Source organism: Anser anser (genome assembly GCF_964211835.1).
Source record: "Anser anser genome assembly, chromosome: 29".
Classification (NCBI taxonomy): Eukaryota; Metazoa; Chordata; class Aves; order Anseriformes; family Anatidae; genus Anser; species Anser anser.
The window spans coordinates 2,729,427-2,743,224 of record NC_139750.1 but is presented as its reverse complement, the minus strand read 5'-3'; the positions used below and the strand labels follow the sequence as shown (position 1 = coordinate 2,743,224).

Here is a 13,798-nt window from a genome sequence, read left to right as displayed (position 1 = left end):
GGGACTGCAGGGAGAGCAGAGTGATTGTGTAGCAGTAAGTGTGTTAAAAGCAGGAAGAAGAGCTGAGATACTGGGGAGAGCAGGGGTTCATGTTGAAGTGAAATAGGTGGAGGTGTGATGTTGAGGCAGCAGCAGAAGGAGGATGTGCATTTCATTGCTGAGATGTGCAGTGACCCCAAGGACAGGCACCTTGTCTGGTCATTCTTCTCATTCTTCAGTCATGGTTCTCAGTGTGGTCCACCAACGGCCTCAGAAACTTGCAGGTTTGCTCCTGCCTTTTACTTCTTCAGAGGCTTGTTTGGTTTTTCAGTAGCTGCAGTTCAGGAACTTGGCACCAGAGGGCTTCTTCAACGTGCAAAACTCCCTAAAACGTGCCAAGTCTCCATGCATGATTCCCCTTATCTTCAATTCTCATGTGGTTAGAGAGATTTCAGGCACGTAGTCAAAGGGAGACGATTTCAATAAGAATGAACAATAAGAAGGGATTTCTTGTTTTCCCAATTTTATTTTGTTTTCTGCTCACAGATTTAAGTGGTATCAACAATCTCCAATTCTTGTTGACATGGGCATCTCTGAGTGGAGTCTGAATACATATGGATGTCCAGACCCCTGAAGTCAAACACTCTGTGGGCAGTCTTCATCCCTGTCCCCCATCTCTCCCATTTCTCTCCTCACCTACCTACACTTTCAGCTTCCAGGTAGAACTCAGAGTTTTCTCCACTGAATTCTGTAGCTGGACGGTTCAGCACCATTTGCCCCAGTTCACACCTACTTCACATGGAGAACAAGAAGGCTATTTCTTAACTGCCAGCTCACTCTGGTATCCTTGTTGGGGCTGGATAGTGCAAATTTTCTTCCTAGAAGATGGTATGGTGCTGTGTTTTGGAGTTAGGATTAGAATAATGTTGATAACACACTGATGTTTTAGTTGTTGCGAATCGGTGCTTCCACTGAGTCAAGGACATTTCAGCTTCTTCTGCTGCTCTTTCCAGTGAGGAGGCTGTGGCTGGAGGCTGGGCAGCTGGAGGGGAGGACGTTCTGCTAAGGTGTGATCTTTGCCAAGGATGACTTTCCTCCTGCCTTATTTTAAATGTTACACTACATACTCCAAACCTGGATGATTCATATTTCTGTGGTTGTTTGTCAGTGCTGCCTTGAGATACCACAGCTGTGAGATGCAACTGTCTTGGGCAGAAAGTGTTTTGTGCATAGAGGGATCATCACTGTTACTGCTCATACTGCCCAGTGTGTCATTGGTCTACTTTGCTGATGGCTTGTGTTTTGTCCAATGTAAGCTAAGGACCACCTGGGATTTTCCTGGTAGAGTTAGAATCCAGCTGCAACAGTTTTAGTCATCATCTGGATGCAGGAGTGGAATGCATCCTCAGCAAGTATGCAGATGACACTGAACTGGGAGGTGCTGCTGACTTCCTGAAGGGATGAGAGGCCTTGCAGATTGGTCGAGATAGATTGGAGCATTGGGTGATCGGCAATGGCATGAAGTTCAACCAAAGACAATGCCAGGTTCTGCACCTAGGATGAAGTAATGATGAACACAGGTCCAGCACAGTCTGGGAGATGGGTGGCTAGAGAACAGCTCAGAGGAAAGGGATCTGGGGACACTGGATCACAGCAGGCTCATTATCAGCCAGCAGGGCGCACTGGTAACCTAGAAGGCAAACCACATCTTGGGATGCATTAAACACAGCACAGCCAAATGGTCAAAAGAGGTGAGTCTTCTTCTATATTTAGCATTGGTGTGGCCTCCCCTTGTTTATTGTATACAGTTCTGGCTCCACAACAGAAAAAGGATGTGGACTTGAAAGTACTAGTGTCCTCCGGGAGTCCACCCCACCTTCATGACCTTTCAAAGATAGTGAAGGTTATTGCCCTCTCAGAATGCTTGGATGCAGCCCCTCTGGCAATGAGCTTTTCTGCCTTCCAAGTCTGCTGACTATGAGATCCCCTAAAACAGCCCCCTGAAAAGGCCCAAATATGCCCCTCTGAAGTCTACCATCTGCTGTCTTCTATCTCTTTCCTTACTCCTTTTGGTACCTACAAACCCAGCCTTTCAGGATGATGACTGCCAAGGCTGACACAGATCTTCATCTTGCTTCCCTTTGAGGGTAATGTCCTCTGGGAAACGACCTGCACAAAGCAATGCCACATGTCATGACACCACAGAGAGTTCTTCTATTCAGAGTTCTCAAAATTTTCCTAAAATATACATTAAGGTCTTGATACACTTGTCCACATGGAGGTGGCCATTTCCTACAGGATTCTCTGGAGGAGGTCAAGACCCAATAGGGAAATGTGAGTCAGGATGTGTGGGAGGCCTTCTGCAGCATGAGCTGGTTGGCAGGCAGAGTACCTGAGGGATTGTGCAGGGCATCCCCTGCACCCACGGCTCCTGGGTGGGCTGGGAAGAGGCCTCCTGAGCACAGCAGCTCCTTGTGGCCCTGTGGATGCTGGCTGTGAGGTCACTTCTGTCCCAGCACCTGGCTGGCCAACAGCAGGGAGGCAGAGCCTCTGAGGTCATAAAGGCCATCGGAAAGCTGCCCCCAACAGGGTGACTCCTTTGGGGAGGCCAGAGGATAGCTGGGAGAATAAAGGTGGGAGATTTGGGGGAGAGCAGAGGGGCTTGTCTGACAGAAAGGAAAGGTTCTGAAGAAGTAGGAGGGGTTCAGGTAAGGCTGCTGCTGGTGCAACACTCACCGGGAAAACACTGACGTCAGGTCCTGGTAATATTTCTAACTAGTAAATGTAAGCCCTAGTCCTAAACCTAAAAGCTATCTCTCACCCTGCAAGGAATCCACTACTCTTACCCCTAACCTCAAACCTCACATGACATGGGTTACCCAAGTCCCAAACCCATAAGGCCTTACCATACACTCTTAGCTCAGTTCTCACCCTACTCCACAGCCCTTCATACCTAGCATTGAATTGCGAGCCTTATTGTGATTCCTCAACAGAGCCCTGAATAAAATCCCAACGAAAAATATAGCCCATACACTAAACACTGACTACGTACCCAAAGCAGAAAAGAAAAGCCTCCCCCTAAGACTCTGCCCAATCTCTAATCCCAGAAGGCAAGATCTAATCCCTATGCCCTGAAACAAACACATAATACTCAAATCCCACATTCCTGCACTCTTGTCACCTAACTGAAACAGTTTGGCCCCCTGAAGCTGGGTGGGGTTTTGGATGTCCTGGAGCAGTCACTTGGTCTTGGAGGAGGCAGGTGAGGTGACATGGATCTGGTCAGGTCATAGGGCTCCAGGAGGAGACGGGTGGGGATGCTCTGCTGAGGTCAGCTGTGCCTCAGAATCTCAGGAGGCAACAGGAGGCCCATGGCTGTGCAGGTGGGTGTCAGGGCACTTGTGCGTGAGGACCTGACAGGCCACCTTCAGGCACATGGCTGGTGTGCACGTGTGGCATTTTAGCTGTGCAGAAAGAACTGACAAGCCATAGACATGCAGGTGCTGTGAATATTGATTATGATGACACTCTTGCTCTAGTACCTAACAGATCTTGGACATAGCTGTCTCCTGCCCACCAGAGAAGCTGAAAGGCCATCAGCATATGCAAGGCTTTGGAGGATGAAAATGACTTTTCTTTTATGTGGTCAGTTGCTGGACCCCAAGGAGGGTGCCAGGTGGTATGTTCTTATGAGGTTGATTGTGCCTCGGTAACTCCGATTCCGGTAGGAAGCCTCGGTCTGTGGCTGGAACTTTGAGGTCACTTCTGCCTCTGGAGCTGAATGGCCGGTAGAAGGAGCATGGCTGGGCAAGGGACTGGGAGGCCCCATCTTTCTGGAGTAGTTTAGGCTCACATCCACCAGTGTCTCTGACAGATCCGCAGGAGTCACCTGGCTGGCATGGTGCTTGTGTGATGCCCTCTGCCCAAGTACCTGATAGGCCCACAGAGAGGTGGGCTTGGCTCCCCAGAGAGAGGGGAAAGAGAGATCTCTGGTGTCCTTGCATGGGTGTCCTACGTGAAATGAGGACACGGAAGGTGATTCTTGGACCTCATACTTTTTCTGATATGAGGAACGACAGTGCCGGAAATGAGTTTCCTTCGTGAGTAGAGGGAGGGAGCATCAGTGATTGCTTCAGCCTGTTTCAAAGTTGATTCCCCTGGAGGCCCAGGGGAAGATCTCCCTGTGCTGCTGAGCTGGGCTGGGCTCCTGGGCCCAAGGGGAGCTCCTGGCAAGCGGGCAGCGCTGCAGAGAGACAGCTCTGCCCAGGAGCAGCTCCTCTGCACAGCGCAGCAGGGCTGGGGGCACTGCCTGCAGGGGACAAGGGCGGCTGAGAGAAGGGAGGGAGATGTTAAAGGCAGTGTGGAGGGGGGCTGCTGAGAGCTCACTGCAGGAGAAATCTTCACAGCCCTGAACAGGGTAAGTCTCTGGCTGCAGGGCAACACAGCTCTTTTTCCTGGTGCCATCTGCAGAGTTGCTGGCAAATCCCACAGCCTATGGCATTTTTCAGGAGGACTCCCAGAGTTTCTTTGGATAAGAGGAGAATGATAAGTGCCAGAGCAGGGATTACCTGCCAAAGCTCTCAGAGGGACAGGACATGAGGGTTCCTCCTTGCGGGGATGGCTGCAGGCTGCGCAGGCGGGGTGCAGGCAGGGGTGCCCAGGGCTGTGGTGCAGAGCAGGGTCCCTGCTGTGCCCCCAGGGGCTGTGTGCCGGGGCAGGGCCTCTGCCGCCTGCAAGGCTCAGCACTCAGCCTGCCCGGGGAGCTGCCCAGGGCGCTGCGGGGAGAAGCTGCGGGTGGAAGGAGCCCCCCCAGCAGGGCAGGGCAGAGCAGGGCAGGGTCCTGCTGCTGCCCAGAGGCTACTGCCTGGGACAGGTTGCCTAGAACTTCACAGCACACCAAAGACAAGTCAGCAGGAAATATTCAAGAGGAAGGTGAGAGGAAAAGATTCTTGAAGAGAATTATTCTGTGCTTTGAGTTTTCTCATGCAAATGTTCCTGAAAAGTGCCCCGGGACAGGAGGTTTCTGCAGGGAAAAGCTGAGCACACAGCAGGTGGGACAGGGTCTGTGAGCAATGGCAGGGAGGAGATGTGGGGACAGGGAAGCAGCTGCCAACCTGGACAGCACCAGGCAGCAGAGACCTGGGCAGGGAGGCAGAGGAGCTGCTGCCTGAAACGCCAAGGGAGGGGGGATTCAGGCACTCCCTGCCAGGTCGGCAGTGCAGACACCTTCTCTGCAGCAACCCCCTGCTCTCCTCTGCCACCCAGCACAGCCTCTGCCCTCAGGGGCTTTAGGGCATGAGCCACCTCCTCCTCATCTGGACCTCCAGAAGAGGAGAGGAGCCTGTGTCCTGCAAGTTGACAGAAAGATGAGGCTAAGAGTACCTGCCCTACAGTCTCACTTCCATAGGTGGCATGTAAGCTCGGTAAGGTAAAGGCTTCCATGTGTGCCCATCTGCCTTTCCCTCTCTCAGCTGGTTGGAGCATTGTGGTTTTCTTTCTTATTTCTCCGCCTGTGTGTGATTGTCATACTTTCTTTGTCTGGGGTGGAAGTGGGTGTAAGCTTCTGTTCTGACATGGACTGCTGGTGCCCTGCCCTGAGGGTGTCTTCATGGGAACAAGGTGCCCAAGCTCCATTTGAAAAAGTCAGACATACTGCCATTTGGTTGGAACAGTTGGAGAATGAGCTCATTCCTCCTTCATCTCAGGGAACAGTGAGTTCTGTGAGAGAAGGAGTGTGTTTTGCTCAGAGATGTCTGCCTAACTTGTTACTGTCTTTTCCTCCATGGACAGCCAAGCATGCCCAGAGGCAGCAAATGTCCAACAGCAGCTTCCCTACCGAGTTCCTCCTCCTGGCATTCGCAGACACACGCGAGCTGCAGCTCCTGCACTTCGGGCTCTTCCTGGGCATCTACCTGGCTGCCCTCCTGGGCAACGGCCTCATCCTCACAGCCGTAGCCTGTGACCACCGCCTCCACACCCCCATGTACTTCTTCCTCCTCAATCTTGCCCTCCTAGACGTGGGCACTATTACCACCACTGTTCCCAAAACCATGGCCAATTCCCTCTGGGACACCAGGGCCATCTCCTACTTGGGATGTACTGCTCAGTTTTTTTTCTTTTTCTTTTTCATCTCAGCAGAGTTTTATCTTCTCACCATCATGGCTTATGACCGCTATGTTGCCATCTGCAAACCCCTGCACTATGGGACAATCATGGCCAGCAGAACTTGTGTCAACATGGCAGCAGCTGCCTGGGGCAGTACTTTTCTCTATGCTGTGCTGCACACTGCCAATACCTTTTCCCTCCCCCTCTGCCAAGGCAATGCCCTGGACCAGTTCTTCTGTGAAATTCCCCAGATCCTCAAGCTCTCCTGCTCAGATGCCTACCTCAGAGAGGTCGGTCTTCTTGTAGTTAGTGTCTGTTTAGCACTTGGGTGTTTTGTCTTCCTTGTGCTGTCCTATGTGCAGATCTTCAGCGTTGTGCTGAGGATGCCTTCTGAGCAGGGCCGGCACAAAGCCTTTTCCACATGCCTCCCTCACCTGGCCGTGGTCTCCCTGTTCATCAGCACTGGCACATTTTCTTATATGAAGCCCCCCTCCATGTCCTCCTCCTCCCTGAATCTTTTGCTGGCAGTTCTGTACTCGGTGGTGCCTCCAGCACTGAACCCCCTCATCTACAGCATGAGGAACCAGTAGCTGAAGGATGCAGTGTGGAAAGTGATAACTGGAGGATTCACTGGGGAAACTGGTGACTGGAATTTTTTCGGAAAGAACAAACTGCTGGTCTTCCTAATGTATCTCAGAACAGACACATTTTTTTGAAGTGTTATTATTATTTCTTTGATTTGTTTGTCGTAGTTTTTTCCACAGGAAAAAAAAATAAAAATCATTGTACTTCTTCCTTATTTGTATGTAACTGTCTTGTGTGACTCCAGTATTTTTATGGTCAAGGCTTTCTATGTATTTAAATAAAAAAGGATCCTGCAGTGACTTGATTGCCTGAGATACTTTCTCAGAGACCTGTGGTGGAGCTGCAGGGGCACTTGGCTCTGTGCGGAGGTGGAGGGGAGAAGAGTCCTGGCACAGCAGCACTGCCAGGGAGCCCCAGGGCTTGGTCTTTCCTGAGCTGCTCTCCATTTCACCTCCCATGCTCTCCTTCAGAGCTCTTGTGTTGCTGTGAGGACTGATTGCTCTTGTCACTTGCTCACCGTGCTGCTGTGGGGCAGTCCTGTGTCCACAGGCAGGGACAGGCCAGAGTCACTTTTCTAACACAACTGGCTCTGTACCAGCATCTCCAGCATAAAAGAGGATGTGCTGAGGGCAGTGCCTGAAGGCTCGGCTCTTCTCCCGAAGCTGCTCTCATGGATATTGCAAAGGAATAGACTCAAAGGAGGCGCCTTGCTTTTCTTGTTTCTTTGTGGGCTCAGGCAAATGAGACCAGAGTCCCAGGATCACCTTTTAGGTGGGGGGAGTTGATTCTAGTGTTGCCTGTTGGTGCCCAGCACCCATAAAGATGGCGACTTCACTGGCCTGTATCCACAGCATGTTTCAGGGCTGATAGCAGGCAAGCGTCTTCCTAGAGGGAAGCAGCAGCTGTCAGGAGAGACCCGGGGATGGTCTCTGGACAGTGTGTGCTAGGGAGTCAGCAGGGCGTGGAGCCCACAGAGCCTGAGCGTGTCCAAGGTGATGAAGTGACCCAGAGATAAAGTGCTAAAGCTGTGTGGGAACAGGGAAAGCAGAGCTCTGCAACTCCAGGGAACACAACAGGCACAGGGAAAGCAATCTGTTTGAGTTAGTTGTTATACCTCTGGTGAAATTTTGTAGACTGAATACAGTGAGCCACCCGAAAACATCTATCAATATTGGAAATTGGTGTGACTCAGTGATCCTTGTGGGTCCCTTCCAGCTTGGGCTATTCCATGAGTCTCTGACTCTGATGAAGGCCGGCTATCTGTGCGCACCCTCCATGGCCAAAGAACCACTTGTGTGGGAGCCATTCAGTGGCAGTGCCCCCAACGAGCTGGCTCTGCCTTTCCAGACTGACCAGCATGGCCCTGCAGAGTGCCCCCACAGCCCTGTGCACCAAAGCCCCCTCACTGGGCTGGGAAGAGGCCTCCTGAGCACAACAGCTCCTTGTAGCCCTGTGGATGCTGGCTGTGAGGTCACTTCTGTCCCAGCACCTGGCTGGCCAACAACAGGGAGGCAGAGCCTCTGAGGTCATAAAGGCCATCGGAAAGCTGCCCCCAACAGGGTGACTCCTTTGGGGAGGCCAGAGGATAGCTGGGAGAATAAAGGTGGGAGATTTGGGGGAGAGCAGAGGGGCTTGTCTGACAGAAAGGAAAGGTTCTGAAGAGGTAGGAGGGGTTCAGGTAAGGCTGCTGCTGGTGCAACACTCACTGGGAAAACACTGACGTCAGGTCCTGGTAATATTTCTAACTAGTAAATGTAAGCCCTAGTCCTAAACCTAAAAGCTATCTCTCACCCTGCAAGGAATCCACTACTCTTACCCCTAACCTCAAACCTCACATGACATGGGTTACCCAAGTCCCAAACCCATAAGGCATTACCATACACTCTTAGCTCAGTTCTCACCCTAGGTTAGGCTCACATCCACCAGTGTCTCTGACAGATCCGCAGGAGTCATCTGGCTGGCATGGTGCTTGTGTGATGCCCTCTGCCCAAGTACCTGATAGGCCCATAGATAGGTGGGCTTGGCTGTGGGTTGTCAAATGTCATGCACCTGAGTACATGACTGGAGAGCATAAGACATGTAGCTTGGTTGTGTCAATCTCAGGAGCTGAAAGGCCAGGAGCTTAAAGGCCAGCAGCAGACACATGGTGGAAGATCATGGTGAGGTTCTTTCTATCTAGTCAGATGACAGGCAATAAGAAGACTGATAGGTTAGGATGCCTGTGTGAAGGGTAGTTTCCATGACGGAGCTTTTCTTGTTCATGGGAAAGAGCATGTGTGAGAAAAACTGGAGAGGGAAGGGACATCAGTGAAGGCACTGAAATACCAAGGACAGAGCAAGGTGGGAAAACAAAATGGGTGTTTACAACATGCAGGGAAACAGCACGCTGGGGACAGCATAGGACAGCTGTTGGTGGAGGTGGACAAGGGCACTGGCAAGGGTAGACTTCACCAAGAAAACCAAGGGCTTGTCCACTTGGCTATGTCAGGTCTCTCTGCCACCAAGCCCTAGCAGGAGACATGTTGTCCTCTTAGCACTGGGGCCTTGTCTCCTCTTTGCACCTCTCAAGGGAGACCAGGAGATGTCACAGCATTGTCTTTCACTTGGCACTGCATGCCCCACTTCCCACTGCCCGAAGAAGAGCCTGGAGACCCACATGAGGGACAGGAGCTCTCTGCCCAGAGCTGGCAACAGGGCGTGTATTTTCTGCTTGATGAAAGAAACACAGGATTTTCTCAACTCAGAGCCACCCACACAGTGCCTTGGCCTACCTGTAATCATGGCCTCCAATTAGCTGCTCTAAGGAGTCCTTGGGGCTTGGTCAGTAATGGCCCTCAGTGGGACCAATCAGTACTTTGAAGCACTGAAGACTTTAGGGTTTGACTTCTGACTTTGCCTTTCTGAGAGATTTCATCAGTCACCTCTCAGGAGATGAAGTTGATGGACTTGCCACTAACTACACCTTGGGGTTTATTAGAACACAAAAAGCCCTGAGTGTCTCTTAAGGAGGTCTGGACAGGTAGGAGAAGCCTGACCTTGTATGGTCATGCTTGCTTCTCACCTCCCAACCACACCATTTCTCTCACTGGCCCCTTAGGTCTTCCATACCTTCTCCTGACATCAGACTTCTCCACTGAAGTCTGCACTTGCACCTTGTAGTTCCTTTGTCCCAACTCCCTCCTGCTTTCCTTAGAGAACAGGCTTCACACAAGTGGAGAAGGATTATTCTTATTTGCAAGCAAACTAGTCTAATAAAGCTTAATAATAAAGCTTGCTCCTTAAGTGTATGTTAGGTCCAGTATATATCCAAGGCTCACAGTCCACAAGGGAAAATCTTACACCACTTTTTTTCAGTCAGTAGACAGGAAAGGTTATCTAAAAACTCCATTAAAAAGCTGCCTAAAACAGTATTAGAATACATAAAGCAATGTGAATCTTTGAACTCCCTGAAGCTTAAAACAGCAACTTGATCATAGCATGACAGAGTCAGAGAATCTTGCAATCAAACATTGATAAAATCCAGGCATGATTTGGTCTGGAACAGGGCTCTAGGATCATTTAGTCCAATCCCTCTGCCATGTGCAGGGACATCTCTCACTACATCAGGTTGCTGAAAGGTCTTTCCAACCTGACTTTCAACACTTCCAACGATTGGGCATCCACAACTTCTCTGGGAATCTCTTCCAGTGTCTCACTACTCTCATCCTAAAATCAATCTTTCTCATATCCTGTCTAAATCTACACCCTTTCAGTTCAAAAGCATGACCCCTTTTCCTGTCACTACAGGCCCTGATTAAAAAAAAATAAATAAAAATCTCATTCTTTTAAGCCCCCTTGAAGTATTGAAAGGCAGCAATAAAGTCTCTCTGGAGCCTTCTCTTCTCCAGGTTGATCAACCTCACCACTCTCAGCCTTTCTTTGTAGCAGAACTCTGATCACTGCCGTACATTGTAGCCATGCTAACAGGTCTATGTTTCTCTGGCACTGGATGCCCCAGAACTGGATGCGGTACTGTAGGTGGGATCCCACAAGAGTAGAGTAGAGGGGGGAATCACCTCCCTTGACCTGCTGTTTTCTCTTCTTTTCATACAGCCCAGGATATGATTCACTTTCTGGGCTGCAAGTGCACCCTGCCAGCTCATATCCAAGTCTTCAAACACCAGTAATCCCAAGCCATTCTCTGCAGGGCTGCTTTCAATCCATTCATCCCCCAATCTATATTGATATTTGGATTTTCACTGACCCAGGTGCAGCACCTTGAACTTCTCCTTGTTGAACTTCAGGAGGCTGACATTGTTCTACCTCTGAAGTCTGTCCAGGTCCCTTTGGATGACATCCCCTCCCACTGGCATACAAACTGCACCACTCAGCTTGGTGTCATCAGCAAACTACCTTAGGGTGTACTCAATATCACTCTCCATTTTGTTAATGAAGATATTAACAGTATAGGTCCCAGCACAGACCTTTGAGGGATAATACTCTTTACACATTTCCTGTTTGTCATGAATTCATTGGATATAACTCTTTGGACATGGCCATCTAGGCAATTCTTTTCTCTATCAGTCATTCCAGCAAACCCATATTCCTCCAGTTTAGTGACTGGAATGTTGCAGGAGACCATACCAAAGCCTTACAGAAGTCCAGGTAGATGACATCAGTAGCTCTTCCCTTGTCTGATGAGGAATATCAACGAATAGAACATAATCTAGTAGATCCTTTATATGTATAAATACATACATGCTTCCTTATAAAGAACATGGGTTGCTCAGTGCCAGCTGGCAGCATTCTTCCTCAACACAAAGGAGAGAAGAATTGAAACACAGGGCTGCTTTAGCCCACCAGAGATCACAAGTTTAGGACTGTCTGCTTCTCAAGTTTCAACAAACACAACCCATGCAGATCTTTGCTGGATGAACACTGATGGGGATATTTCTCTGAAGGTTTCTGGAGAGAGAATTTTTTTCTGAGGCCTCCAGCTCATCAGCTGAGATTTTCTCCAGAGGGTACAGCCAGGTGGGAGGCATGAAGAAGAAAGGAACTTCTCTCCATCCCCACCTTGGAAAATGGCCCAGGTGTAACATGTACAACCAAGCTTCCAAAGTACTGAGCCGATGGAGCCCATGGTGGGGGTCCAGCTCTGGAGGAGAGATACCATGTAGATGAGAGTCTGTGAATAAAAATAGATGGTATAGCCTGGACATTGTTTTCTGGGTCCATTTATGATGCCTTTGGTCATCTGAAGCCTCTGCATCAATCAGAAAAGCATGACATAGGCCTTCAAGGTGACTGTCCCCTTTAGGAAATGGCAGCAGGAGGTAGAAAAGACATGGACTGTGACAGCTGATGTTCACTTCCTTACTAGCTGCTGACTAAAGAGTGCTCCTCTTCCTTGAATATCAACACCAAATTGAGAAGTTCACATATCAGGTTTGGATATGGACCTACATTTCAGTGTAACATGGACCCTGTTCACCTGCATTTCAGTGTGAGGCTCCCAAGATGATTGGGATGCATATCTCTTGTCCTTAGCAGCAGCAGCAAGGAAAAAACATGTCCACTGGGCCTCCCTCTCCTGCCTTTCCAGCTAGGGCAGAGGCAGAAGAAATTCTTCTCCTGCAGTGGAAGTCCAACAGTGCTGGGAGGAGTCACGGACACCTGCTGCCCTTGGCTACCAGAAGAAGCCCCTGTGCACCTCCCATGCTGGAAAGAGGAATCCTGTCTGGAAGGACATGTGAATTTCTCTGCTCCCTTCAGCTTCCAACAACACAGGCCCCTCTGTCTGAGAAGAGCTGAGGCTTTCTACGTCCCATCTCCAGCTGTGCTCCTCTGGCTGCATCTCAAGTCTTCTTCTCGCCTTGCCTTGCATCTTCTTGGACTGAGACAGGGACACCCACTGCCTTGCTCCAGACCCATCATTCCTGGAGGATCAGCCTGTCTACCTCAACCCTCCTTTCCAACTACAAAGCTTTTGTCCAGTATACTGGGCCTGGCTGGACCCAGTTCATTTGGAGTTCATTTGGATGGAGTTCATTTACTCTGAACTATCTAGTGCCAGGAAAGCTGGCTATTCTTCAAGGTTCGCAGAATCAAAGAATCACACAATGGTATGGATTGGAAGAGACCTTGAAAGATCATCTAGTCCAGTCCCCTCCACCAAGTCTGATCACCTCCTCCAAGCTCAGGAGTGATGCATCCAAGCAAAGAGGAAGTCAGGCAAAAAGGCCAGGAGGCCTGCATGGCTGAACAAGGAGATGCTGGCCAAACTCAAACACAAAAAACAAGCCAAAAGAAGCCTACAGAGAGAAGAAGCAAGGGCAAGTAACCTGGGAGGAATACAGAGACATTGAAGCATGCAGCCGCATGCCTCGTTAGAATGACGAACCACCTACTGTAGAAGATCAGGTTCAAGAGCATCTAAGGAATCCGAAGGGGCACAAATCCATAAAATCAGGTGAGATGAATCCCAGAGTCCTGTGGGAACTGGCAGATTAATTTGCAAAGCCACTATTCATCATAGTTGAAAAGTCATAAATGGCTGGTGAAGTTGCTACTGACTGGAAAAGGGAAAACATAACCCCCACTTTTAAAAATGGAACAAAATGCACGCCCAGGGAACTACAGGCCAGCCAGTCCCACCTCTGTGCCTAGCAAGGTCATGGAACAGATCCTCCTGGAAACTCTGCTAAGGTGCATGAAAAACAAAGAGGTGATTAGTGACAGCCAACATGGCTTCGTTAAGGGCAGATAGTTCCTGACATATCTGGTGGCCTTCTGGAGTGGGGTTACAGTGTTTGTGGTTAAGGGAAGAGCAATGTACTTCATATCCTGGAATTATGCAAAGCATTTGACACATCCCATGTGACATCCTTGTCTCTAAATTGGAGAGACATGGATCTGACGGACCACTCAGTGGATATAAGGAATTGTCTGGAAGGTCACACTCAAAGAGTTGTGGTCAATGGCTCAGTGTCACTTAATGTACTGTGTTCAGCTCTGGGGCTTCGTAAGAAGAACATGGAACTGTTGGAGCAAGAGGGGGGCCACAAAAATGGTCAGAGGGCTGGAGCACCCATCCTATGAAAAGAGGCTGGGGAGAATTGGGAAATTGAGAAGAGAACACTCTGGAAGA

The 13,798-nt window shown here is 49.8% G+C and overlaps 1 protein-coding gene across 1 annotated transcript; it reads left to right on the top strand.

Annotated features, from left to right (window-relative positions):
* Positions 1–5,587: 5,587 nt before the first annotated feature.
* Positions 5,588–6,674, top strand: LOC310887810 (olfactory receptor 14C36-like; the record flags this gene model as incomplete). Its single annotated transcript, XM_083813984.1, has 1 exon — positions 5,588–6,674. The coding sequence occupies exon 1, from the start codon at positions 5,793–5,795 to the stop codon at positions 6,672–6,674; it is 882 nt and encodes a 293-aa protein (XP_083670110.1). The 5' UTR covers positions 5,588–5,792.
* Positions 6,675–13,798: the final 7,124 nt, after the last annotated feature.